The following is a 27983-nucleotide window of genomic DNA, read 5'->3' on the forward strand; positions in this document are numbered from 1 at the left end:
AAACAAATTTGTAATAAATAATTAGTTTTTCTCCTATTTATAAAGTAATGCCAATTATACTGTTTCGAAATTTTGGATTTTATTGAAGGGAGAGATTCGATCTTTCTAGATCTCATCTATCTAAGGTTACGATTTTTTTATTTGGTACGATTTTTTTATTTGGTACGAGTATCTGCCCACCGGTCCGGTTTTGTTCTTATTGATAAGTAGCATAACTGAAACAAATTTGTTAATTGTTATGCAAGACAGATCATACAACTGCAAGGGCCGGCTCGAATAAAGGTTGGGCTATTTCTGTAATTTGAAAAGGCCCACCACCTTTTGCTCTAGGCAGCGAAATTAATATTATGGTACCAAAGTGTCAATTTAGATCAAGATCAACGATGATTAAAGAAAAAAAAATCAAGATCCACATGTTCAGCAGCATTATCAAACCTAATTTATCCAATTGTTCTCAATTTTTAGCAACCTTTTCTGTTTAAAATTAAAGGAACTTTTGAAAAACTAGGGACTTAAAGTTAAGCCTTTTAAAGTGAAATCATACTCTATCAACAACATTATATACCTAATGCAATTCAGAAATCCAAACCAGTATACACCATCTGATACCATTTTTGGGTCCATACGTTACTTGTAACAAATTAAGAACTACCCACACGTGGTATGATATGTGTATGTTCAATTTTTTTTTCTTATACAATTTATAACTTTAAAATAAACGCTAAATTATATCACTGTTTATAAACTGAATAATTAATTGATTTTGGTATATATGTGTATGATCATTAGGCTTTTGGGCCAAAAGTGAAGAAATAGGTTAGGCTAGTCGCATCCACTAATATGCTTTCATCCGACCCATGTCAGGGGTTTCAAACATTCCCTAGGATCCTTGTAGTAGGACTATCGGAGCGGAATAAGTGTGTCCCAAAGTTATAAAGAAAAACTATAAAATATAAATAAAAGTTTTTGGACCCAAAAAACAAAAAAAAACAAAAAAAAAGGCAGAATATATAAATGTTTTGCAATTTTTCCAAAAAAAAAAAAAGCAAATTAGCTCAATATACTGAAAAGAGTGGGATACCATTGAATTGGGGAAAAATGGTAGTGATGGAGGGAAAAAATTTGAAGGGAAATAGTGTATGGAATGCAAATAAGGAGGAAGTTGTGTGTATGGAGTACAAATACTCAAAAAAAAATGTATAATACAATGAACCAGGTTGCAAGAACACAATGAAAAACTTTATGCACATAAGCAATTATATGCACACAATGAAGAACTTTATGCACATAAGCAATTATATGCACACAATGTCTTTTACTTGTATAAGAAATGTTAAAGTGGGTTCTTGAAAACTATGTGCTAACTTAAATTTATCATTTAAGAAAAAAAAAACCTTAAATTTATCACCCTAAAGTTATACTACTATCAAGTTGTGATATTATGTCCAGATTTTATACTATTAATACAGTAGTTTACACGGTTTTAAACCACATGGGCCATAACACATTTACATTTTCATGCAGTATATAGAATCTGGTTTAAATGCATGCCAGCCCACACTAATTGCTTCTTATAGATTCATATTAATAAGATCAACCGTGAATTAAATTTGATTTTGGTTTCGTCTTGATATTCTAAATTATGTATATTAGATTCACTAGAGCCTTTTCCGGGCTACGCCCGGGTTGTTTTATAATTTTTAATTTAATTTAAGTTTTTAGCATTTATATTTTGAATGTATATATATATATATATAATTGTATTAATTATAGAAATAAAATCATCAAACAAATATAAAAAATTTAAACCGTTTCTATCAAACAAATACAACTGTTAAATTCACAACTAATTTAAACTTTGGAATAATTGAATTTCCATTTTTCTACTAACAATAAGTTTTTACTTATGCTATTGAAAATTATATTCTCTTTTGCATTGTCTCCTTGTTTTTATAACATAATTTGAGTATCTATATCGATTTGTTTTTATCTTTTTTTACTGAATCAATTTGTTTTTATCTGCTTTAAGAAAATGGTGGAATTAGGAACAATTGAAATCACAGTGATTAAAGATACAATGGTCATGAGAATGAGTTGTAAGAATCATGTCACTATTTTCTTTTCCATGCGAGTTTTTTTTTTTTTAAGAAATATAGAACAAAATATCCTAGATAATATTTATATTTCGCAACATTTATTTTGTATGTTTCTTCTCTAATAGGTCCATTTCACTGGTTTTTTTTTATAAAAGCATATAGTATTTGGAGAAAATTCAAAAACATTAGTTGATTTTAAAAACTCGAGATTTACTGACCTTAATCAAGTAGATTATTAATGTGTCAGACAAAGAAAATCTTTTCTTTAGTTTTTATTTATTTTTTGAAACTTACTTTTTCTTTAGTTCAGGTTGTAGAAAAACAACAGTCGTAAAAAGAAAAGTATGTAGTCCTAGATTATCTATTTTCACGTATAGTAGAGACCTTGACAAATTTGCCTGCCCCAACCCAAATACACTATGAGGACGATTCAGTTTCTGAAAAAGTGAATGGCAAATCCATTAGCTGTGATGTCAAGTTAGACACAATAAATAACAAAAATAAGGATAAATATAATATATTTTTGTCATCGGATATATATAATCTATTAGATCCAAATAAAATGAATGAGGAAAAATGACCTTATTTTCCTCCACCAAAGTGTTAAAAATACAATAAAGTGAAATGGGAAGAGCTTATCCTCATATGCTTGTGTGTTTGTGTTGTATTATCACACAGATTAATTTTCTTAAATAATAGTATTGATGACTAATGTTGCTCAAGGATAGCTCATGCATCTAACGAATTCAGTGACTTTTTATGTGAATTCAGTACCGCTTGCATTTGAAAAAAAAAAAAAATAGAATAGGTTGTTGTATGATGTTATCAGCCTAATGTCAATGTGTAAGAACGTATACTCTGCTTCTGATGTTCTGAATATAAGGAGATTGGATACTTTAAAAATTTTGGTATATAGAACATGAGAATCCTGGGATGAAAATCAGAAAATATACTTGCTTGAAATCACTTTGTTTAAGAAGTCTGATCTTAAATTTACTTTTTGAACAATATCGATTCTGAAACGCTTAGTATATCAAACGAAATCTTTGAATGTTTTTCTTCCTCATCAACCAGCAAAGAAAACAAAAAACAGAGTTCGGTCTCGAAATCACAATCCCTCCAGACACGATAAATAATTGAGATTTCTTCCCTTTCGACACCTCAAATGTCCAAGCACAACCTTCTTTGACTGTTGAGTTCTCCTCCTTTACCCAAGCACCCGCTTTTCATTGTTCTTCATCTTCTTCCTTAGTCTTCTTCCTTTCTTTTTCTTCTTACCATCTTAGATAACCACTTCCACTGCAACAGATGCATTTTTTTAAACAATCACTCTGTAAAGATGAATCTGAACTCTGTAAAGATGAATCTGAGACTAACAAATACTTGTGATAAATCAAACCTACATCGCATTTCAAAATCCACTTCTGTAGATGCAGACTATTCATAGGAATAATGCTAAAGAGAAGACCAAATAGATAAACACTTAATCAAAGTCGTAAAATTTCCAAAATTAAACGATCAGAGATAGAAATAAAATATCAACTCGCGAGCAAAGATGTATTCTTTACCTTACAAAAGTCCTGAACAACAGTAGTTTAGAAACACTTGAGTTTAAGCTCTTGGTTCCCATCAGCCGTGGCTAATGCTCCAGCTTCCTCGCTAATAACAGCCAACATTTCTTCCCACTTCCCTTCTTCATCCAAAAGCTCAAAATCAAGATTTTAAACAATCAGTTTCAAGTAGCCATGCCTTACAAAACAGGGAGATCGTGAAAACAAAGCTTTGAATGAAAGAGTTATAAAAGAACAAAGACGTAGTGGGTGTACCAAACAGTGAATACAAAAAGCTTTTATTACTTACAAATATATTTGGTTGAGAGTGATTCTTGAGAAGCTTAAGTTCCTCCTCCATCTCCTGAATATGAGTTTCTATAAGCCAAAGTAGAAAAGTCATGAAACAATCAGAAAGAACCAACTAAGATCACGTGATGAAAGAGATGACGGATTACAATATTAACAAAGAAACATGTCCGTTATTAGCAAACCTGAGTTTTTTTCCTTGGAGGCGATCCAATCAGAACTTGGGACGATCAACTAAAATCAAGTTAATTCAACAATAACAATCATTAGAGTGAACGCCAAAACAAAAGTAAAATTATGTAACCAACAAATTAAGATGATAGATTTTACTACATATTTAGAAAGAATCAGCTTGGGAGTTTGTTGATTACCAAAAACTCATAAGAGGAATCAAACATGACGGAGAAATGGAAAATAAAAATTGAATTGCCGAGAATGATAACAGTTTTAAAAATCCAAAAGGAAGTTAACTAATTATCCTTTTTATCCGCAAGAAACTCTTGGTATCGAGATTAATAGCTATTGAACAGGCAAGGGATATTTGAAAAACCTAATAATCCCAGTACATGATGAGTCTCCAGACAACCTCTTGAGAAAATGGCAAATATGCAGATTGTCGAATGTCAAGGAGGACGACTAAATCGAGATTAGCCATGACGGAAAAGGTGAATAGAAAAGTAAGAACTGCAGAGTACTTGGTTTGGGTAGTGAGGGTTCATGTGTATGGCTCTAAATTTATAGCAAGTGGTTGAAAGAAACATGAAACATCTGGATTTGGAGGATGAAGAAGCATCAGGAGGTTGATCAAAACAATAAAGGACTGAGTAAAGAACATCATTGATTGATGAAGTAAGGACAGCTGTAACGGCAATTACAGAGGAAATGATCGGTGGCGACCAAGTGGAAGAAACATCTTTCGATGACGTTCCGGAGTGAAAATAGGTTTAGGTGTAATGTTTAATCTGGGCCACAGCAAATTTTTAAAGCCCATATAAAAACCGCAGTTTCAATGTATTTAACTCAGCGAAGCTGACATGGCGGATTAAAATGTTCCTATTGGTCGAATTTAATTGTCGACGTGGAGGGCCTCTCCTTGCACCATATTCCCCTTTTAGTATAGGTTAGATTATACTGTTGAATACATAATTAAACAAAAAAACATACAGTAGATGGAGAACTACTGATTCCGATCCAAATTAAAAATATAAATTATATGTCCATCTTTTCAATTTTAATACTATAGCTTTCACTTTTCACAGTTTTAAACGTCTTTTAATTTCAGAAAAAAAGTTAGTGACAAAAAAATTAAAATGTATGTAAAGTTATGAAAACATCTTAAACATTAAATCATAAAAATCATTTAAGCATTGTACATTTTAGAAGAGAGGGGGTATCATTTTGATTATAACTTTCTAATACAAAATTATATTCAACCAAGTTGCTTTGGTCTAGTGGTATAGGAGCTCCAGCTGGAGTGCCCGCCCCTGGGTTCGAGCCTTGGCCACTGCGGAATTTACATATGGGCTGCAGCATCCGAGACCGAAGACCGTTACACGGTGAGCCACATGGTGACGCCCTGGCAGCGTCCTTGCTCACTTCGGTCTCTAGTCTGGACCACCTCGGTGGGGCCAGGATACTCGGTTAGCAAAAAAAAAAAAAAAAAAAAAAAAAAAAAAAAAAAAAATACAAAATTATATTCCTCTCTTTCCGTCTTCTCTCCAGTTATACTCATCATTAAGCTACTCGTATTTTAATTTTCCCTAAAGAAAAAGCGGTCTCTCGTCTTCACTTTCTGCGCACCACTCCTCATTTCCATGTGTATTAATAGTTTCAACTCGTCAACAAAATCTCATCAGTCTCTTCTACCAAATCCCAAACTCCCCAAGTCTTCGAAAGAAGACGCACTAAAATCCTAAAAGTCTTTCCTTTTTCAGTTTTCTCTTTTCCGTACATCGCCATGTCTCTACGATGGAACAAACAGAAAACTGGTCGGCTCTCGAGATTCATGTCGGAACTCCAACACTCCCCGAAACGCGGCGGGATCATGGTCGTTGAAACCGGCTTCCCAACTTCTCTCATCCACCTCTTCGTCAAAAACCGCGATCGCCTCAAAAAATCCTCCTCTAGAACCACACGCATCCTGCGCCAGATTCAGACCGCTCCAAACGCTTCTTTGCCAGTTACTACAAACGCGATTCTAGAAAAGCCCGTCCGGAGTGATATCGAGAACGTTCGTTTCGTCGACGGTGGACTAACGGCGGAGCATCATAATAAGCGCACAACAAGTGACAATAACGTTTGCGGTGCGTTCGTTTTGATGGCGCTGAAGGTGTTTATAGCGGCGGTGCTCGCCTTCAGCACGAAGAAGAAGCTCACTATGGCAATCACTCTCTCCGCTTTAGCGCTCCTCTTAACAGAGACCGTAGCTGCGCGTGTGCTCACGCGCTTTAAGCTCTGCAACAGCGACGCGCGGAAAGAAAAGTCAGGAGTCGTCTGCGAAAAGATCGAAACTTGCGATGATTCGAGGGATGAAAATGGAGTTCCAACATCGCCTATAGCTGTAACAGAGGACTCCAATTCGAAAATCTTAAGGATTCGTGATCTGTTGTTGCCGGACGAGAAGTCTACAAGCAAAAGTTCGAAGCTGAAATCGAAGATTCTGAAGAAGTTGAGGAGTTACAAGAAAAAGAATAAAACTATGAAGATCAAAGAAGAGACTTTGACTGATGTGTCAAGCTTGGTTTCTGAGGATAATTCAGAGATAATCGAGTCAGAGAGAGAAGACGAGGTGAAGTCTAGTCAACCATTGATAGAATCAAGAGGAGATAACATGAATGGGATCGTTGTGATCGTGATCGTGCTTACTGGTCTGTTAAGTGGAAAGGTCGTAGCTATTGGTTTGACACTATCCTGTCTGTATCTCGGATTCGGAGCAGTAAAAAAGTCTGGTCTTTGCATATAAAATTCTTTCTTTTTTTCTCTTGCAAATATAGAAGAATAGGTGTGGTAATAATCATTGATCAATGGTGGTACTGGTTCCTGTACATTTCTTATGTTAAGTTTACCACCGAGAGTTTAATAGTTCGAAATAATATTTTTCAGTTGAACCCAATTTACGTATTTAATTTGTTTTTGGTTGACCCCTAAACGTAATTTTAAAAGTAAAAATAAAATGACATTCCCGGAATTTTGCGCGCTCATATTTATATTTAACAGAACTGAAAGAAAAGGAAAAACAAAATGTCCTATATTTAAAACTAATTTATGTAAGAAAAAACCGATAACTATATAATCATCACAAGTGCAGGTAAACAAAAAAAAAGTTTTTTAAAATAATCAAAGTTATTGTCCAGATAAATTTGTAATGGTGGTAAGTGGTCCAAGTGCTGCTCCAGAATATATATTAAGCTATTAACACAAAGAAATGGTTAGGCAATGTATTATTAGTATTAATGTGGAAGTGCTTGTAGTAGGTAAGTGAAAGCCAATTAGGTTTCAACTTTAACCAGAATAGCACTAGGATATGTAGTAGAAACTTTCCTCAAAAAGAATAGTAGACTTATGTGACAGTATTAACGCGTCAATATGACAATTTTGCTTATGTGGCAATAGCATTGGAATTGTTAATGGAAAACGTAACCAATTAAATTGCCAGCCAAGAAAATTGTTAGGTTGAGCTTGTGTTGAACCAAATTGTTTTGTGTTCTGGTAAGTGTAAAATTTTAATGATTATTTCAAAATCTAATATGGTAAGAGATGGGGTTTTTTTGGTTGTTGATGATATAGTATTTAGGACTTTTAATGATATATGTGATCAAATATATTATATAGTCAATATCAATCAAAATCTAGGTATTGCACTTGGAATAGCTAGTTAACTTTGTTTTTAGGTATCATTATATATGTGTAATCATGAATGATATTAAAATAATATAACTAAGACACTTATAAATTAAAATATACTAGTAGATTGTAAAATCACCTTTACAAGGTCACAACAAGATGATTAGTGCAAAATATATTAGACAAAGAAATCAAATCATGCTTTTGGAAAAGGTGAATATTTGTTTACTGTAAAGATTAAATAAAAAATAATGAAATACGACTGTATAAGTGTCGGATAAAGAGTGTCTTTGGTTTTGATTCGACGATCTTTACTTATATCAAAATAACTTAGTGGCCAAACCTCCATTGTTGGGGGTGGTTATTTTATTGTTTTTGGTTGTTGTTTTTTGTTTATCATGTTTACCACTAAGTTTTAGTCATATAAAACAATTTTATAATTAAATAAATATTATATACCTCAAAATATGCAAGTTGCCTGTAAGAATGTGTCAAATTTTAACTAACAGTATTGAAAATCAAAAACTAATATTTGTGCTACATAAGTGTACATCTAGTATATTGTAATTTATTTGTTTATTTATTTATTTATTTATTTTTCTTCTCTGCCTATTAATATCAGGGTCTTTTTAAGATATTAATTAAAGTGGTGCATATGCATAAAAATAAATGATTTCAGAAATATCTGAAATAGAAAATAGATATTTAAGTGGTGCACAAGCATACGATCTATTCTTACTGGCCGGCTGAACAAAATCAACTGTAAGTCAGAGTAGACAAACTTCGTCTAACGTCTCTAACCAGTGGAATTACGATATTAGATTTGTTTTATCTACTATACTACTAGTTAGCGCTAGGATTAGTGATTTAGTGATACGAATAAGTGTTGCACAAAAAAAAGTAATACGAATAAGTCAAAAGATTAATACACAAGTAAAACCAACATAATAGCCCATGCATGCGTGAATATGAACTTTGTCGGACGTGATTAAAAATACTGATCAATGTATGTCTAATAAAGTAGCCACTAGCTCATAATTCGTTCTTTTACTATAGATGTTTCTTCCATAAGGGGGACGCAGATAAAGTGTGAGCATCTAACTTGTGGCAAGATTCCTATACACATAATAGTTTAACAATGATCATAAAAAGATGGGTTTAATGCAATCGAAAACGACTCGAAAGGCCTATAAATTAAATAAGATCTATAGAGCCAAAAATACCATAACAAGAGCTCAAACAAACATTGGAATCTTACACAGTAAAAGGAGGACCAATCTGCTCAATTCTGAAACAAATTGGTCGGATCAGTGTTTCTATGAACGATTCTCATCATGTTTTGTGTTACCTGTAGCTACCTTGTGTAGCAAGTAGAACTGTCAAATGGGCCGTCCAGAGCCCATTTGGACATGACCATATGGACCATTTCAGTTATGGGCAATATTGGGTGGTCCATATTGGACAATGGTCCAAAAAATGCCCAAGACCAATAAAAACCATGTCCAAATGGTCTAGCCCATGGACACCCATTAATATGTATTTGTATTTAAGTTATATGTTTCACATTCATATTATTCATAATAATTTTTATATTTATATAAATTTCACAAAATCCATAATTTATTTATTTGTACTTATATAAATTTCACAAAATCCATAATTTATTTATTTGTGTTTAATTAAATTTTATAAAATTTGTAAATATCATTTTTTGTAAAACAAGTAATGTTTCAAATTTATTTGTGCTTAATGTTTCAAACATAACAAAGTCTGTAACTCAAACATAACAATTAACAAAGTCTCAAACTCACAGTATCAAATATAATAAAGTCTCAAAAGATAACAAAGTCTCAAACATAATGTGTTGACTTAGTGTTTCTTGATCGTCATTGGAACCGTTCTTCTAAAGTAGCTCTTGGTTTATGGTCTCTGAAGGAAAGGTGAAGAGAATCAACTGCTCACAGTGAATGAAGAAACAAATCAGATCTTACTCACACAAGAAAGTTACTTTTATCAGTTTCATAAACAAGAACCGAGAACAACATCAACAAGTACAACAAACAAACTGCTTCCATTTCATCAGAACCTAACCTAGTATTACGGATGTACAAGAAACTAATGTGTCTAAACTATCATTCGTGATCAGTTGACTTAAAGCAAATACATCATCAAAGAAACTATCAGTTCTAAAGCAAATCATCAAAAAACAGTGCTATGAGAGTTATCACTCAGTTTCAAAGTATTTAGCACTCAGTTTGATTCAGCTAAATAGGAAACAATCCAAACTTAAAGATGGGAGAGCAAACATAATCATACCTCTTTTCTCTTTCTAAGAAGTAAACTCAATCTCATCACCAATTTCTTGAAAGCCACGGAACCAGTTCCTCGCGCAGATCAAAGCTTGAACATTTGTGGGTAGTAGACAGCTTCTATACTTGTTGAGGACTCGGCTACCGATGCTAAAGGATGATTCCGACGCCACTGTTGTGATAGGGATACTGAGCACATCGCAAGCCATTGAAGACAACTCTTTGAAGCGGCTTGCATTGTCCTTCCAGTATGACACAGCATCCAAACTTCTAAAGCTGTCAATATCAACCACTGGCTCGCTCAAGTATGTGTCTAATGCTGATTTCCCACTACCACCCGTCTTTTGAGAGCAGTAAGCATAAAAGCCCTGTAAACAACAACAAAGAAATGATCAGAGTCTGAAACTGTTTAAAAGGAACGTGTCTAAAAGGCTAAAACATCAGCTCAAGTTGAGCTGCTCAACAACAGTAAGCACTAAAACAAGAATCATAAAGAGATAAACTTACATCATATCCTGAAGGGATGCTGTGTCGAGGAGCATGTGAAGTAGATGCTCTAGTGATGCTTGTGTCTTTCTTATATGCTCCGTAAAGCTTGACCATCTTCTCACGAATATACTCCACGTTCAATTTGGCAGTGTCAGGATCTAGAATATTGTAACAATACTCTAAAAACGCAAGCTTCAGTCGAGGATCAAGTACTGCCGCAATTGCTAATATGTCACTGAACTCTTCCCAATATTTGTTGAACTTCTCCTTCATGGCTTTCACCATTTGACAGATAACTCGATCCTCTGAATCTTCATGAGCTCTCAACCAACACTTGACAACTAAAAAACCCTAATTTTTTAATGGTTTGGGCCGCCCAGAGCCCATTCGGACAGGACCAAATTGTCCACGGGTGAAAACGGTTTTACGCCCAATTGGACCATTTGTTATTTGGTCAAGCCCATGAACCGCCCATCACAGTTTGGACTGGTCAAGCCCATGGACGGCCCGACCATTTGACAACTCTAGTAGCAAGTAAACTTCTCTGGAACCCTAACTAACTTCACTTTCCATCAAAGTAAAACACCAAAGCTAGCTGCTCCCCCTCCTCTAATCCCTCAGAACAAACGTTCTCCCATTTCTCTCCTACCGGCTACCGCTTGTAGATTCTTCCGTTTGCGTCTACAAAACGCGCGTCGAAAACGTTATATGGAGCTAAACCGTGTTTCCCCATCATTACACCAAACCCTCCTTCACTAAAATGAACTCCGACTCCAACACTCGGGCAGGTTCCTTCAGGGAAGCCATAGATCTTGCTTGATTTAGCAATTTTGTAGTAAAGCTCAGGCGATCATCGCACAACCAAACCTGTTTCTTCCCCCCTGTAGTTGATCTCGATCTATCAGAGATTGATGAGATCAAGAATGATGAAAGGTGCTTGGTAAGAAAGGCCTTCGTAGTAATAACCACCACTTTTAGTTCTTATGGATTTCAGATGGGGTAACTATCAGAGTCGGTGTGTGCGCGCGCTGACCGCTGGGGCAATAGAGCACTGTTGCATGGTGACCACTTGCAACAAACACATGTTTTATGTTTATGTGGACATCAAAGTTATCAAACATACTTTTTTTCGCTGTAAAACAAAGGAAAACTTTTAATTCCAGTAAATAAATCAATATGAAATGTACTATATTGAGAGTCCCTCACAGTATCACAACAACATCAGTCATTAAATCGTTGTTATTGTTTAGCTGCAAAAAATATCTATCTGGTGCAAAAGCAAGGAGGGTCTCTCTTGATCAAGTGTGTTCAGTACACATTTGAGTTTCTCTGTTCCAAGCTTCTCTTCAAGCATTCTCCACAATTCTGGAATATGCTGGCTCATAAATAAGAAATCAAATGAATCATCAGATGATTTGCGAGGAAAATAACCACCAGAAGAAAAAAAAACTCTCCAAGTCTATTTGGACAAGTAGAGATCAATACTAACCTTTGTTAGCCAAAGCATGTAGACAGAAGCATGCAGCGCTTGAGCTTGGAAATCTTCAAACTTGTTATCAGGAACGGTCATAGAAGATTCTAGAAGATGGATCTCATTACCAATGAAGATGCCAGTTTCTTCATTCGTGAAGATACTCTCTCCGGTTTCAGATAACTGATTGCGGCAGAAATACATTATCCAATTAAGAGAGAGAAACCTCCTGTGAAGCCATAGTGCCTGAAACCAAAAGTGCAACAGCTCAAATAAGTCGTTCTTGATCACACAGATAAAAGAAATTGTTGCTCATCTCTATAGTCTAGACTATATTTGTTTTTTTTATGGAAGATCAAAGATGATCATATACCTCTCGTCCCAAGTAAAGTTTTAACAACTCTTTGTTCCAATCAAGCTCTTCCTATCACATTTATTGCAAAGAGGTTTGTTTTCAGAGCTTCTTTCATTTTCAGCAAAAAAAAAAAAATGAAAACTAAGAGAGACAAAGCGTACCATCAAGATTTTATGTGCCTCAGTTTTATCATTAGCATTGCTTCCTTTCACCTTAAGTGCCTCCAAAACCCTGAGCATCAGCCGCTGCTCATTAACGCAGAAAATATAATTCAAAATTTTTTTTGGCTGTGAGCTACATGGAAAACTTGACCAGATTGTATAGAGAATGTTCGTTGTGTACTTTTATACTTCCAAAGACCAAACATGATTTGGATTAAGTTCGTGAGCACTTTGTTACTACATTCATGTATATTGTAATAGTTATAAAAGCGGGTCTTACTCTGCGATAATGGAAGCAAGAACTATCAGCTACATGCAGCCCTGCCCATCTTTTAGATTTCTTCAACTCTTGTATCACCTGAAACAAAAACCATATATGTTCAAAAAAGATCTGGAAAATCTGAAGAAAATGATTTTACCTGCTCGATTGTCATGTAGGAAACCGAAACCAACCAGCAACGGTGATACCATGCACGATAGTTCATCTTTGATCTCTGCAAAGAGATAGTAATTGATTAGGAGCCAGTTACCATATTTATTTCATCATGAACCTTCATTATATAGGGGCATAAAACCAAGAACTGATTTTAACCTCGCCTATTGATTCCACTAGCTCAGACTCTTTGTTGATAATCTCTTGTTGCGTGGAAGAACTCCGAGAAATCATCTTAATTATCCACCTTCTGTTACAATAACAATCAAAATATTATGAGCAACACTGATTCTAATGGATAGGTTTCTTGTTCTTTCATAAAAGACTGACCTATGGCTCCATGTTGGCTCGCTCTTTGGAGAGTTTGAAAGAATGAGCCTAGAAAGACGAAGTTCTTCCGTGAATGCCTCCAAGGGTAGCTTTTGTTTCGACAAGATCAACTTCCTATAGACAAGAAGCAAAAACATTAGGAAACAAATCAAGCCAAATTATAACTAAAATTCATTTTCTAAGTACCTGGCATTCCATGCAGTTCCAAAATCTGAGCTTAACAGCAAAGCAGCTTGGCTATGCTTCATGACTTTGCTCTCAAGGGTAGGACAAGAGACCCCTGATGAGATGTTGTTGGTAAGGGACTCAGCACATGCGTTTTCATGGCGTTTGTACTCCTTAAATGCAGCCAGGAAAGCATGTTTTGCAACTTTACATAATTGAATAAGTATATCGGTTGATATTCCAAGTTTATGATCTTGATTCCAGAAACTTGTTGAGGTTCCGTCACTGGAGGATCCTGCTTCTTTATCCAGCATTATGAACTGTGAGGGGTGGATAAACCCAACTTCATCACTTTAATTCAAAGAGAGAAATAAAAAAAAAAACAAAGTAAGAGGAAGCATAACAGAAAGAATGTGTTTAAGATGAATCAAGAAACGCCTAGAAACTTATATATACGTCTTCTCATGTGAATCTAGTCAGAGTTATATGAAATCTAAAATCACAGAACCCATCAACAAGAAATGAATGAAATTAATATTCGCTGATCATAACTTGAAATCATCTTTAAAGAAGAATAAAAAAATAGGAGAAGATTTGTTGTTGACAAAAAAAGTAGGAGAAGATTTGATGATGCTCACATGAGAGGGTCAGATTGAAGAACATGCTCGAACTGAGCCAACAAGTCGAAGCAATCTTCTTGAGAACATGATCCTTGTTCCATTTTTCAGAAGCTACAACTTCCCACTTTCAATATCTGAAAGAAAAAAAATACATTTAACAAATAATGCTAGAGAGTAAAATCAAGTAAGACTCTTCAACGAAGGAGATCAGAATGCATCAAAAAGATAGTAGGAAAAGCATATATATACGGGACTGAGACAACGAGTTTGTAAATCTGAATGTATAAACTCTCACCCACAAAAGACTCAGTTTTTCGATTTCAAGACACAAACAAAAGGCACAAAGATCGATACTTTCTTTCTATACGCACTAAAATGGGTTTAAAGACATGGGGGGGTTTGTGAAAAATGGGTTTAGAATTTGAATTTGACGATGGAGAGAGAGAAAGAGAGGTAGAGCAGTGTGTGTCTGACGCAGGAACGAGCTGTTTTAGGTCTGTAAAGGAAAAAAAAAGGACATAATAATGGTGCTGCCAACGATCGAACCGGAGACCTTTTGCGTGGGTCCAAGTCTCACTTATCAAATTCTCGGGCAAATGCAAAATACTTAAAGAAAAATGGCAATCCATACTATTTTAGTTGTTTATCTGGACTTTTTCAAGGTTTGTTGCTGTAAAAGTCAATAGAATTCAATATACAAATAAGGTTTAAATTGCATACTAGATAATTGGGTGATAAAAGTGTTAACTGCAAATACTTAGAGAATATTTACAAGAATTTGTTCTAGATTGATACGCCATGTGAAATTCTTAGGTGTGAACTTTGGTTCTGTATTTTTTTTTTTTCTTTGGCTCAACATCAAACTTCTCATTACCAAATATCCAACATCAAACTTTGGTTCTGTATTATGTTCAAAGATTCCTTAGCTGTATGTGATTGGGAGAAAATACTTAGGGAGTTGTGTGCAAGTCTCCCTTATCATAATTTGGTTGGATCTTAATTTACATAAGCGTTGTTAAACACATACGAAAAATGTAGTCTTTAGATGCGTTATCCGCTAAAGTTGTCTATACGTACGTTCCACATCTTCATGATTCAATGTAGTTATTTTGTCGCACCAAGAATTATTATTAGTTTAATTCCCATATAACGACTAGTTTGGGGATAACAAAGATCCTCCAAACAAGAAAACATAAAGTTGGGTTGAGATCACTTTGGTGACGTATAAAAAATCTCTGTTTTGAATTTTAAGGTACATCCATCATATCTATTCAAGATTGTAAAGAAAGAAAGAAAGAAAGAAATGAAGAAAAAGAAGAAGAAGCATTGTTCGATTAACATATAGTCATTTACCAAAAAAAAAAGAAGCATTGTTCGATTTAACAGTTAACCAAAAAAAGGATTGTTCGATTTAACAATTTACCAAACAAAGAGAAGCATTGTTCGATATATTCGAGTTTATTGTATGATGATACTTATTTGAATTTTGTTTAAAAATCATCTTCTTAGCTTCAGTAAAGAGGTGGGATGCTTTGTTCGTGTCGAAAGAAGTTCTCTGGATCAACCTTTGTTTTAATCTTCACCAACCTATTGAAATTGTCTTTGAAGTACTTTGCTCCCCAGACTTGAGCTTGTTTGAGGCTTGTCTTTAAGTTGTTGTTCTGTCCCAGGTCTAGATCTCTGTAGTTCACATATGCTTGTCTTGGATTGCTTGAGACATAAGGCGTCATGTAATTGTACAACTCCCTGATCCATTTGATACGCATGTCTGGTCTCTTCTCGGTGTCTGACCAGCTCCTATAATACAGAATCATGAAGCTGGTTCCGCTTCTATGCGGAAACGGGATCTCAGATTCAGGGATTTTATCCATCATTCCACCGTATGGAGTCCATATCATTACTGCAGCTTCTTCTTCAAGAATCTTCTTGATCATCCCTTTAAGACCTAAAACAGGAATCGGTTCTTTAGCGAAGTCTGATTTGGCTTTGAAGTAAACTTCTCCAAGAGGTGACTTTGCTTGAAGCAAAACCTCAGGAGGAGGAGGAGTGGTAGTTGAGAATCCAGAGCTGTACATGATGGATTCAATCCAGTTCATTTCTATACAATCCTCCAGAGTTAGCCCTAGTTCTGGAAAACCCTTGCTCATTACCTCCATCAAGTTGCCTTTCTCGCCAAGAAACTGACCTATGTATGACATGGCCACAGTTCTGTTTTCATTGTTTCCAGCTATGGTGAAGAACACGCGTAAGAAGAGCTCTTCAACGAGCTTGTCCGCAACTTGTTGCCACTTTGAAAGAATCTTGAATCCTGCGTCTTGGTCTAATGTTTTGGTGACCGTGAAGACAGTTAGGGTTTTAGGAACAGGAACAAGCTTGATCTTCCATGACAATATTATCCCGAAACTCCCTCCTGCGCCTCCTCTAATCGCCCAAAAAGTATCCTCTCCCATCGCGGTTCTGTCTAGTAATTTGCCATTAACATCGACAAGCTTTGCGTCTAGAACGTTATCTGCAGCAAGACCATACTTTCTCATCAAGGAACCGTATGCACCGCCTGTTATATGCCCACCTATGCCTAAGCTCGGGTATATACCAGCAGGGCATCCATGAGTCTTGCTCTTCTCTGAAATTCTACAGTTAACATACCAAATGTTCAATAGTCAAATTGTGTTTTCTTGTGTACAGTTATCTGGTTACGTTTTGTCATTGCATATTGTGAAGTCAAACATATGGGTTTTAAGTATTTAGAAAACGTCAAAATAAGTAAATAACTCTTCCAAAAAGGATTAAATTAACATAATTATGTTTGAGTTTTATATTTTTTACTCTTATTTTCTTCTAGATTTTTAAAAATTCAGATCTGAAATCAAACCTTTAGTTTATCAATGTAATATCGAAATAGCACAATATTTTAGTATATATTTTCAAAATATTTGGTAACTATACTTCCATATTTTTGGAGATTTGATAATGGTTATCCGTAGATTACAGATTTTACTCTGGTGTAAAATAAAACAATGAGCTAAAAATTAAATTCTACTAATCTTAAAACATTGAATTGTCTGTAGATTGCATATTCCTATACAGTTTAATGGTTAGATTAAGAGTTGAATAAGCAGCATATAACAAAAAAAATTAACAAATTTTGAAATTTGTAGACTACTTATTCTAATAAAAGTAGATTGACTAACAAAACATGGAATTCAATTTATTCTAGTAAAAGTTTATTGCCTAACAAACGCGGAATTCAGTTTGTACAGTAGAATATAAAATTTAACTAGGTGTCTTGTCCGCCCATGCGGACATAATCATCTTACGAATACTTATTATTTTATGTTTTATCTATCTAAAAATCGGCATAAGAAAACTCTAACCGGTGAACATGTTGAAGAAAAAAATTATGGTGAATTATTTGTTCCTCAAAATTTATAACAGTTATATTAAAATTTTAGTCAAATTATTGAAAGGTAGATCCCACTTTTTTCTTCTAATTTTTCATGGAGGAATGAATTTATAAGAAAAGATTTCCCAATGCAATTTTGATAAGGAACAAACTGAACAAAAATTCATATTTTTTTTTTATTTTTTCAATTCCTTGAATGAAATTTTATTTTGTTCATTTTTTTCATTCTTCTAGTGTCACCAACTGAAGCTATAGTGTTTCACGAATTAAATTTAAACTGGTTTAAAGTAAAAGCAAGAAAATTTGTTTTGAACTCAGTTACAAGTTTAGATATTATTTATGATTTTAAATAGTTAAATCAAACATCAAATTATTTATAAATGTCAAAAAACGTTCATCAAACTATGTACTTATATAAATATTTTTGTTTGACTAATATTTAATTATAAATTTTTTTATATCTTAATTTTTTAACTTTATAATAAAATATTGTTTTCAGATAGCAACACATTATATATATATATATATAAGAATTCTCTTAATTTTTAAATATATTTTCACAATTTTATTATATTAGTTTATAATTAATTATTTTATATAGCATATAAATTTAATATTATTAAAATAAAATTCGTGTTTTGTTATATAAAAAATTCATTACAGGTTTTGTGAAAATTAATAAATACTCAGTTAAAAACTATTAATAAATCAATGACCTCTATATAAAAGCTTTAAACCTAATAAAATATGACAAATAAGAAAATAAGAATTTTAATATAACATATAGATTTAAATATTATTAAATCAAAATTCGTTTTTTATTAGATATAAAATTCATTACGGATAATTTTTTTAATTAGTGATTCAACTAAAAATTATTAATAAATCAACGACTAAGCTAAAACCTAATAAAAAACATGACAAATCAGCAAAATTTACTAAAATCATGGAAATCATGACAAATAAGCAAAATCAAAATAATTATATATCTAATTACATATTTTATAGTTATATTATTTAAATTATTAAATTATGAACTCAACTAAAAACTATTAATAAATTAATGACTCAGCTTAAACCTAATTAAAACATGATAAATAAGTAAAATTACCTAAAATCATGGAAATCATGAGAAATAAGCTAAATCACTTCATAAATAATAGTATATATATTATTAGAACAAAATTTAAAATTTTTATTTAACAAGTTTTAGAACTCAGAGAAAATAAAAATACTACATTGATTTTATCTCAGTATTTTTCTATTGTTCCTATTTTTCATAATTTTTGGGTTTATAAAATTATGTATTTCATTAAGTTTGATAAATATAAAGAAAAATAAAGGTAAAAATGAAACAAAAAGATATTATCCTATAAAGATAAACATGCTGAATTTTTTGTTTATATTTCCAATTTTCATTAAAAAATAAAACTGGTGCTTAGTACAGAACTAGACTTACCTGTAGTAAAGCTCACCAGTCGTAGCACCAGCTTCAACCCAAACACTATTGTCTTCAATATCAACGTTGATCTGTCTCAGTTTCGACAGATCAATAATTATAAACGGTATTTCTATCTGTGAAACATAAGAGACGCCTTCATAATCGTGACCGCCGCTCCTAACACGGAGATGAATTCCCAGTTTCTTGGAACATATGATGGAAGCTTGGACGTGTGTCTCGTGAACTGGTTTGAATATGAAACCCGGTTTAGGCATTGATTTGGTCAAGTATCGTTGATTTTGAGCTGTCGAGTTAAGGACTTCAATGAACATCGAGGCGTTCCTTTCAGGACTGAAGAATGCTTTCTCGAGTGGAAAATCGACATTTGTGTTTTGGTGGAGACAATTGATGAAGTCATCTTGTAAGGAGTTTGAAGAAGTTAATGCTACTGTGTAGAAAGAAAAATATAGGGCTAAAAACGAAATGTAAGAAATCACAGGCGCTGATTTTAAAACTCCCATCCCTGCAGCATTACAAGAGAGAAAACAAACTTGATCAAAAAAAAAGGAGAGAAAACAAACAAACAGGCTTCAAGGTGGAAATGAATGAATGTCTATTGTGTTTTTTTTTTGTCAATGAATAAACTTTGTTCATATATACACTTGGATAAAAATGACTCAATCAACTTTAGTGGTTATGTTTATATTCAAAGATGGCGTGCTCAGGATTGTCAAAAGATTCGTTAGTTGGGTTTACATTATTTATTCACTTGTCTTGAAATGGCAAATATATCTTGGTGACGTGACAATCTTTTATTCACTTGTCTTGAAAACGTTGACTTTTTAAAAAAAATATGTTTAAAATCATAAAGGCTGTTCAAATAGTACAGATCGTGTAGATTATTCAGATACTGTAGGTTATATAAGATAATGTAGGTTATATAGATCAAATGGGATAAATGCAAATTAAATAAATGGATAAATGCAGATCAAATAGATTAAATATTTTATTATATCTATGAATTAAATCTTGATCCGTACATTCACATGAGTATTTTTTTTTCATCAATGTCGAACATTTTGTTTTAATTGTTTAAATTTTGATTCAGTTTTTGTTCATGGATCAGTTCAGTTTTTCTTTATTATTGATCTGTTCAAGTTTTGCAGTTATGGTGATTGTAATTTTAGAAGCTAATCACACACGCTTAAACCAAACCATCAAAGTCAAGCGAGGAAAGATGACATAATACATAATCATATACTTCAACCATTTTCATGATCTGGAGCGTTTTTTTCCCAGATCTGTCTTGCTTTATCGTTTACTTCCGCGAGTTAGTGGCGCGTGGGCTTTGGAAGAGTCACACCTGACATGGATCTGTCCTTTCGTCATTATGGAGAGGCTGTTGTCTCTGTTAGTTTGTTGCCTTGGTGTCTCGGCTTTGGACACGGTTTCAACCCCTTTCAAGATGTGCCTCAGAGGTCCTCGACTTCTAGACGTGCAGCGGTGGTCTCTTCTCTTGCGGTGTCCGATGCAGGTTTCCTCGATGGCGCGTGAAGACCTTCGGCTCTCTTGACGCGTGGAGTTGTCTATGCTCAGGCGTTGGAGATCCGGTGGTGTTCTTCGATCTTTGTCTCCTCTATCCTTCGGTTTAAGCAGCAGAGAGCCCTTCTCGGAACTGTGCACCTTTTGTTTTGGGTTTTTCGAGCCGGTTCTTCATCGTATCTGCAACTCCGTCCTGTCACCGGTTGTTGCTTCAGCCTAGCCTTTTGATTCATCCTCTAATTTTTAGAGGTGATGCGTGTGAGATGGTTGGACCTTCAGGTGGTCTATGCAGGTCCATTTCCCTCTCTGTGACGGCGCGTTTGGTCTCCAGCTATCCCAGTGCTTGGTGGGTCTTCGATCTTCTCGTCAAGCTGGAGTCCATCAATGGCTTGCAGGTGATCGTCTCAGCGTGTTTTTAGACATCTCCATCTGAGCCCGTTTTATGGCTTCGTTTGGCCAAAGCGTCTCCGTTTCGGTTCTAGGAAGCCTTCAGGTTATCTATCCCCTCCCCTATCTATAGTTCAAGATCAAGTCTCGGGTTAGTGTGTTGAATACGACCTCTCCGTATCTCCGTACTGGTCAGCGTCTGGCAAGATAGACAGACTTGTTGAGGATGGTGGTTCCCCTTAACTAGTTGGTATGTTTCAATTTCCAGTTCTTGATAGTCGGTAAGAGAAAGAGAGTGTCGTGTGGATCGAGCAGCTGTGTGTCGGTGCTGGTTTGAGAAAAAGTATCTTTGCAGTGGTCGACTAAATTTCGATTTGGTCGGCTTTGTTGGCCGCAGACTTCTGGTGATGACGGAACCGGTAACGGGTCCTCGAACCTTAGGTTTTTTCCCTCCTGCTGTATTTATTCTTTTTTCTCCTTGTGTATTAGTGATAAGCCTAATTTATTTGTGAGATTCACTGTTTGTTCGATGACTAGCCAGATGTCTTGTTCCGATTCACTGTTTATATATTAAAAAAAAGAACTTGAGACCTTTTGCGTAAATGAAGAATACCAAAGAATAACGGCAATCCATACTATTATTTGTTTAAGGGACTAAGACTATTTCCAATGGTGCACTCTATTTTTCATTCTAAAAAAGATTAATTTTATAATAAAGTTGAGTTATACTATAATGATATTTTATTTTAGAGTAAAAAATAGAGTGATGAACAAAAAGATAACGTACTTAATATATAGAGTAAACTCATTTTTACTCTATTATTGAGTGAAAAATAAAGTACCACTAGAGCGCTTTTACTCTAAACTTTATTTTAGAGTGAAAAATAAAGTGAAGTTGGAGATGCTCTAATGTGAACTTTTTCAAAGTTTGTTGTTGTAAAGTCTATATAAACATGATCTAAATTGCATATATACAAGAATTTGTTCAAGATCAGGTGCACGTGAGATATTTCTCATATATGTTCAAGGCCGGCTTAGGCTTCAGGCTTGGTCTGATATGCATATCTGAAATATTTATTCCGTATGGTTAGGATGTGAACTTTGGTTCTTATTATGTTTTAAGATTCCTAATTTTGTATGTGACTGGGAGAAAAAAAAATGGAAGTCACTGTGTTTAAATTAGAGCAAAGTGGAAAGAGTTCTGTGCAAATCTCACTTATCATAATTTGGTTGGATATTAATTTACACTAGGTAGTAATCTGCCATGAGTGGATGGTGAATAGTTGGTTAGATTATTGGTTTGACAATGTAACAAGAACAGGCTGGAAGCAAAAAAAATTTTTTTGGGCTACTTACATATAAAAAATTAGAAATAGTAGTTGGTTGTACTTGAACCCAACACCTCAAACACACTATTCGTAACTATAAACAAATTACTCTACCATAGATTTTGTTAAAAAGAAGGCCGACATATTTCATATTTTATGAAAGGCTAGAAGTACATGCTTCCTTTGCTTGTATCCATGGCCGCTATTAAACAAGAGACTAGCTTAAGATATATGCGTCTTGCACGAGATGAACAATATGTATTGAAATACATTTTATATATTATTATTTATTTTGTATTAATTTACGTATTATATATATAATTAAATTAGATGAAGTACATAAATCAAAACAATACTTTTGTTTATTTACAATAACGTTTTTGGTAAATAAATCAAACAATCATTTTATTTATTTTATAGGGTATATGATTAAATTTCAATGATATTAATAACATAGATATACATTATATTTTCATATCTATCTTTTAATTGGACCTATTCAATAAGTCATCACTTAAAAATCACGCGTTACTTTTACATATAACTAGGTCCTTCTCCGCGCTACGCGCGGATAGTATTTTAATTTTTTTTATATTTTTGTACTATTATGTCAATTGTTTAGTTTTATAAAATGTTATGTCTTTTACTGTAAATTTGGAAATAAAAATCTAATTTTTCCTTATTGTAAAGTAAGTTAATTTTTTTGAATCTTACTACAACACATTATATATGAAGAGAATATAGTTGGTCTTTATATTCTTATTTGGTGTAATATTGATGGTTTGTTTAAATGGTTTTTTCAAATTATATATTTTAGGATTGATTTTCGTGACTATATTCTATAATTGTCTAAGAAAAAATTGTTTGTCCAATATAGACATCCCAATAAATATGGACTTCTGATAAATTTGTTCATTGGGATATTTAGTTTCACTTTTAATTTTATTCTTTTTTTTTGGCACCCTCATGCTAGCTTGTGGGGCTAGCCAACTTGGTGCAAAAGGGTTTACAAAAGCTGATTGAGATGCGCGTGATCGGACACTTTTTGCTAGGCTATTCGTACGAAATTTTAAAGATCTAGGAATATAAGCAATAGAAAGTTCAGAAAATTCTTTGGATACAGCCTGTATTTCGTCGAGCTCCGAGTCCAACGCATGCCAATCTTCCTTCTTTTGAACGAGTATAACCAGTTGTTCACAGTCGATTGAAAGACCATATCTCTGTGTCCAAACTTCAGTATCACTTACATTGCCCATATCAAACCTTCAACTTCCGCTTGCAGTGGTGATTTGGTGCGTGTATATCGGCCTTTGCTCCAAACAGCATTGGAAAGTCACCATCCATTTACACAAAGCCAAGTCCAGATTTGTCTCTTTCATTTATCCAGGATGTCTAGCAGGAACGTTTCTTTGCGGAGGAACAGTTGTGTCCGTTACCTCAACTCCCATATCAATCTCCATAATCTCATCTATACGTTGAGCTTGTTGCTTCAATTTTATTCGCTAATGGGAAAGACCTTATTCCTACGACACTATTAATGATTATTTTTTTTTTGTAACATAAATACAGCAAACTTATGTTTTATTTAACAAAACTCTTATTTTAATTTTGTATTAAAGAATCAATTATATTTTATATTATCCATAATTTTAGTAAATTTGCTTATTTGTCATGTTTTTATTAGGTTTTAGTTAAATCATTGATTTATTATTTATTTTTAGCTAAGTCACTAATTTACTAATTTTAAAAATACCCTTAATTAATATTATATATATATATATATTAAAAATGAATTTTATTTTAGTAATATTAAATTTCTATTTTATATTAAAATTTAGTTAGTTTTTCTTATTTGTCATATTTTATTAGGTTTTAGCTTTTAGACTGGTTATTGATTTATTATTGATTTCTAACTGATTCGCTAATATGTTAATTAATACAATACCCTTAATGAATTTTATATATAATTAAAAACGAATTTTATTTTAATCATATAAAATTTATAAAATTTATATGTTACATTAATATTAAATAATTGATTCTAAAATAATATAATAAAATTATCAAAAAATTTTAAAATAAGATAATTCTTATATATATTTTGTTGCTATTTGAAAACAATATTTTTATTATAAAAGTTAAAAAGATACAAAAATATATTATTAAATATTATTCAAGAAAAAACATTTATATAAAGATATTTTCTAAACTATTTTTAAGATATGAGTGTTTTAAAAATTTAACACGAGATGTTTAGAACACGGAATTATGCTTATGAAAGAGTGGCTCGGGAATGGGCTTCGAGATGGGTCGAATGGGCTCTGAAAATAGTTTTTTTTTTAACTCAAACCAGTCCGGATGACATGGCATCTTGGTTGGTTCACAATATTTTGCCCATGTAGCAGGGTTTAGAAAAGTGAGATTTAGTCTCTTTTATATAGTAGGATGTTTTGGACCTACGTATTAAAATAAACCAAAATGATAACCGATGTAATTATTCTAAACTGACCGAACACAAAACCGTTTGTTAAATATCCACTTCATAAATATTTACTGAGCTGACATGCCTGCTTATAAATCAGTTTATCTTCTCTTATGTTATAACTAGGGGTTTCCCGGGCTACGCCCGTATTCGGAAAAATATATTTACATATAATATATAAAATACATAAATTATGGTTAATTTATAAAAAAATATATTTTATAACGAATTTAAAATGCTTGAAATTTAAATTTAAAGTGGTTATCTTTTGATTATACTATATAGAGGATGATGTAGATGCAGATCAATAAAAGTTAATTAAAACTGTAATCTAAATACTTATTTATCTGACATATTTGTTGGATTCTCATGAAAATATGTTATTAATCACTATTGATCCAAACTTATGCACAACTCATAGTTTCAATAGAAAAATCAACAAATAATCAATAGTCATATATATATATATATTTGTAAACTAATGTATAATATTTAAGATATGTGACTTATTTGATCAAATTGTGTCATTAATTTATGCAGATCAATTCGAATGGTAGAAAATACCTTGATAACTGGGAGCAATTACTGGAGTGCAAGAGTGTGGTCTATCTCCAGTCTCCAAAGGCTCATTCGATTCTGTTTTAGCTTGCCATGCAGAATGGGGTTCGGAAACACTTATGAGATTCTGGTTTTCTGCGTTGTATGAAGTCGAAGTGTGTCCAATTACGTACAACCTTAATGTATTCATGCTTGAATTATATTAGTTGATTGTTTATGTGGAAACAGCCATCCAGGGTCCTTTATTAAAAATGAATATAAATTGCTGCCAAGTTGGAGCTTGGTTGCAACAAATTTAAAAACAAAAAACCAAACATGGAAATTAAAAACAAAAGGGAAATAGTTAATGTTCAGTTTGTAATACACGAACATAAATCTTAGTGGGAACTACGGCTTACTACACTTCCAACTATCACTCAAGGTAGCGTTTGCAACTCTTCTCTTGGCCTCCAAAGCTGGGTGGTGTTGTTGATCCACTGCCATCACTTTTGTAGCCGCATCTATCGGATCGCTTGCAGAAGCAGGTGGTTGCTCACTTTGGCTTACCACTTGTGGAGCTCTGTTGTTACTTTCACCCTGATACGAACATGAAGTTTTTTTTCTAGATCACCTCCATCCAGGTTATTATCTCAAACTGTGTTTTAAATGGTGCATGGCGATCCAAGGCGATGAGGTGTGTGCCTTACGCCTTGCGCCATGGCGCAAGAAAGCGCTCGCCTTGAAGACCCACTTGAAGAATACGTTAGTTATGTCTTGTTATGTATCCGTGCGTAATATACAAATTTCATTCACGTGATGATTTTATCTTTTATTAAATAGTTTTTATCACAAGAAAGCCCCTTGAGATTAGAGAAGATAGTACATACTAACCTTATGCAAAACACAGTCCATGAGATCCATGTTTTGTTAAGTTTTTAACTTTGCTTTTCTAAAAGAGCAAGCTACGGTTTTGATAAGTTTTTAGACGTTTGGTTTTAAGTTTGGTTAAAGGTTGGTCCATTTATTATGTTAGGGTTTCTACGTGGTTTAGTATCGGTTAACGTCATCGTCTCCATGGCGTGCCTTTGTGTTGCCTTTTAAGGCACCGCCTTATGACCAATGCGCACTTGGCGAGCGCCTTACGGAACATACCCTCGCCTTGGAGGTCCATGGCGGTAGGGCTGTCGCCTTAGTTCGCCTTGCCCCTTGGCGCAAAAGGCGCTCGCCTTTTTAAACACAGATCTCAACAAAGCTTAGCTTACAATTTATATTAAAAAAAAAACAAAGCTTAGCTTACCCCTGAATGGTCTTCACATCCACATCTCCAGTAGACACTGTGAAGGTCCGGTAGTGGGGACTGGGGAGTGAAATTGTAGGGTGTCACTCGAATCTAAAAGAGGCACTGCTTGCCAGCAAGTTCTTTGAAGCATCTTGGGAGCTCTTACACTCCACCGCCAATTAGTCTATCATACGTTAATTTTTTTTTTGTTAATGACAGTGTCGATAATGCTTAAGGAAATGTAAGATGAGTTGACTGTGAGCGGAGACGGACGCCTCTAGGGCCAGAGGCTGCACCTTTCTTAGGGATTTTCGTCAGCTTCATGGATCTTCACAAAGGCAATTGAGGAGATGTCAATAGGTACTTCATAAAATGATATAGTTCTCGCAAAAAATGGCAGAATAGAGTTATAGTAACCTGGTCGGTGGACTTGGAAAGGTGCGTGCAAAGATCCCCCAATTGACACAAGTTCTTGCTTTTGAATCTCTCCCATTGTCTCGACATGTGGGAAATCCTCAGCAGCTGCACCTCCCAAAATGAGGATGACACATTATTTTTTTGTAAAATTATTACGAAAAAATATATTTAATGTCAATGACCATATAGATAGTTAGCAGACCCATGTTAATATAAATTGCAATATGGACTGACATGAAGGTTGAAAAACAAAATATAGCATGGAACCATATGTTATACATTTTTACTTAAATGATTGGTCATGTATTTTTGAGTGAGACTTGCGACATACATGTTGATGAAAGCTTGGCTGGTGTAAATGTTCAAGTCAAACTATAACTTGGAACTAACCATGGTGTCCACCATGACAGAGTGTGTAATATCATATAAGCTCATATGCTCCCTAAAAGTTGTGACAGCGGCGCCCCATAGTGACACATACATAATGACAACGGTCGGGAGATATGATGAAGATGATTTTTAGGTTCAAATAACTGTTCAAACCATGGAGATAAGGTAAAGGTGATTACCTGAGAGGGCCGACCAAGGCCGAGATCGTTAAAGGTTGTGTGCTGAGCAGCAAGTTCAGCGGAAATTCCATCGGAGGCAGCCATTTGCAGAGGAGTGGTTAAGGGTTCACAGGAAAAGAAACTCAGCTGCAAGTACAGCTGTAAGAGCAAGAAGACAGTGTCAGCCTTAAAAATACATAAGATCTGAATCTGTGGAATGAAACCAAGATTATGAACGATTCAGTCAAACTTGGTAATAAATCAAATCAAGATTAAGAATCAGGTTTGAACATGTGAAAGCTTGAGCATAGATTAAAATAAAAAGATTTAGCAGCTGAACAAATGAGTATTGTAGTTATCAGAAAGAACCAGATCTTGATAACCCACGAAGAGGCTGATCACATAAATAACAATTCACAAAAGAACCTATCTAACTTTAAGTAATGTAAGACACTAACCTTCTTCTTCTTGACAGGCTTAAGGATCTT

At 33.9% G+C, this 27983-nt stretch overlaps 3 protein-coding genes and 1 long non-coding RNA gene across 9 annotated transcripts; 1 reads left to right on the plus strand and 3 right to left on the minus strand.

The window, feature by feature from the left end:
- The first annotated feature begins 5584 nt into the window (after positions 1-5584).
- LOC103839185 lies at positions 5585-7108 on the plus strand. The gene has a single exon (XM_009115676.3). It carries the CDS (start codon positions 5913-5915, stop codon positions 6915-6917), a length of 1005 nt encoding a protein of 334 aa, XP_009113924.1. The 5' UTR covers positions 5585-5912; the 3' UTR covers positions 6918-7108.
- A 2416-nt stretch (positions 7109-9524) lies between these two features.
- On the minus strand, positions 9525-15205 carry LOC103839183 (protein prenyltransferase alpha subunit repeat-containing protein 1-like). Of its 4 annotated transcripts, none has more exons than XR_004451765.1 (11): positions 14150-15205; positions 13533-13862; positions 13347-13460; positions 13176-13266; positions 13003-13077; positions 12864-12941; positions 12584-12667; positions 12441-12491; positions 12086-12313; positions 10615-11971; positions 9525-10475 (listed from the first exon to the last, which is right to left on the minus strand). XR_004451765.1 is itself a non-coding variant. In XM_009115673.2 (11 exons), the coding sequence occupies exons 2-11, from the start codon at positions 14230-14232 to the stop codon at positions 11843-11845; spliced, it is 1263 nt and encodes a 420-aa protein (XP_009113921.1). In that variant the 5' UTR covers positions 14233-14265; positions 14381-14415; the 3' UTR covers positions 9525-11842. The 4 variants fall into 4 exon arrangements, 2 of the variants coding, with proteins under 2 accessions (XP_009113921.1, XP_009113923.1); XR_004451766.1 differs by having other exon boundaries at positions 9525-9752; positions 10115-11971; XM_009115673.2 differs by having other exon boundaries at positions 9525-11971; positions 14150-14265; positions 14381-14415.
- Positions 15206-15447: 242 nt separating this feature from the next.
- Positions 15448-23765, minus strand: LOC103839182 (berberine bridge enzyme-like 25). The gene is made up of 2 exons (XM_009115671.2): positions 18994-23765; positions 15448-16762 (listed from the first exon to the last, which is right to left on the minus strand). The coding sequence occupies exons 1-2, from the start codon at positions 19494-19496 to the stop codon at positions 15643-15645; spliced, it is 1623 nt and encodes a 540-aa protein (XP_009113919.2). The 5' UTR covers positions 19497-23765; the 3' UTR covers positions 15448-15642.
- Positions 23766-25485: 1720 nt separating this feature from the next.
- On the minus strand, positions 25486-27436 carry LOC103839181. 3 transcript variants are annotated; one of them, XR_004451099.1, is made up of 3 exons: positions 27279-27436; positions 26948-27052; positions 25486-26858 (listed from the first exon to the last, which is right to left on the minus strand). It is a non-coding gene; the product is annotated as an uncharacterized LOC103839181 (long non-coding RNA). The 3 variants fall into 3 exon arrangements; XR_004451098.1 differs by having other exon boundaries at positions 26948-27058; XR_004451100.1 differs by having other exon boundaries at positions 27338-27402.
- Between the last annotated feature and the right edge of the window lie 547 nt (positions 27437-27983).

This window comes from Brassica rapa, chromosome A09, assembly GCF_000309985.2.
Source record: "Brassica rapa cultivar Chiifu-401-42 chromosome A09, CAAS_Brap_v3.01, whole genome shotgun sequence".
NCBI classification, from domain to species: domain Eukaryota; kingdom Viridiplantae; phylum Streptophyta; class Magnoliopsida; order Brassicales; family Brassicaceae; genus Brassica; species Brassica rapa.

Coding starts and splice junctions, on each gene's coding strand:
- LOC103839185 (XM_009115676.3), top strand. CDS start 5,913: ATGTCTCTACGATGGAACAAACAGAAAACTGGTCGGCTCTCGAGATTC.
- LOC103839183 (XM_009115673.2), bottom strand. CDS start 14,232: ATGGAACAAGGATCATGTTCTCAAGAAGATTGCTTCGACTTGTTGGCT. Junction 13,078..13,175: donor TAGTGGAATCAATAGGCGAG/GTTAAAATCAGT, acceptor ATCTCTTTGCAG/AGATCAAAGATGAACTATCG. Junction 11,972..12,085: donor ACATGCTTTGGCTAACAAAG/GTTAGTATTGAT, acceptor TTTATGAGCCAG/CATATTCCAGAATTGTGGAG.
- LOC103839182 (XM_009115671.2), bottom strand. CDS start 19,496: ATGGGAGTTTTAAAATCAGCGCCTGTGATTTCTTACATTTCGTTTTTA. Junction 16,763..18,993: donor ACTGGTGAGCTTTACTACAG/GTAAGTCTAGTT, acceptor TGTTAACTGTAG/AATTTCAGAGAAGAGCAAGA.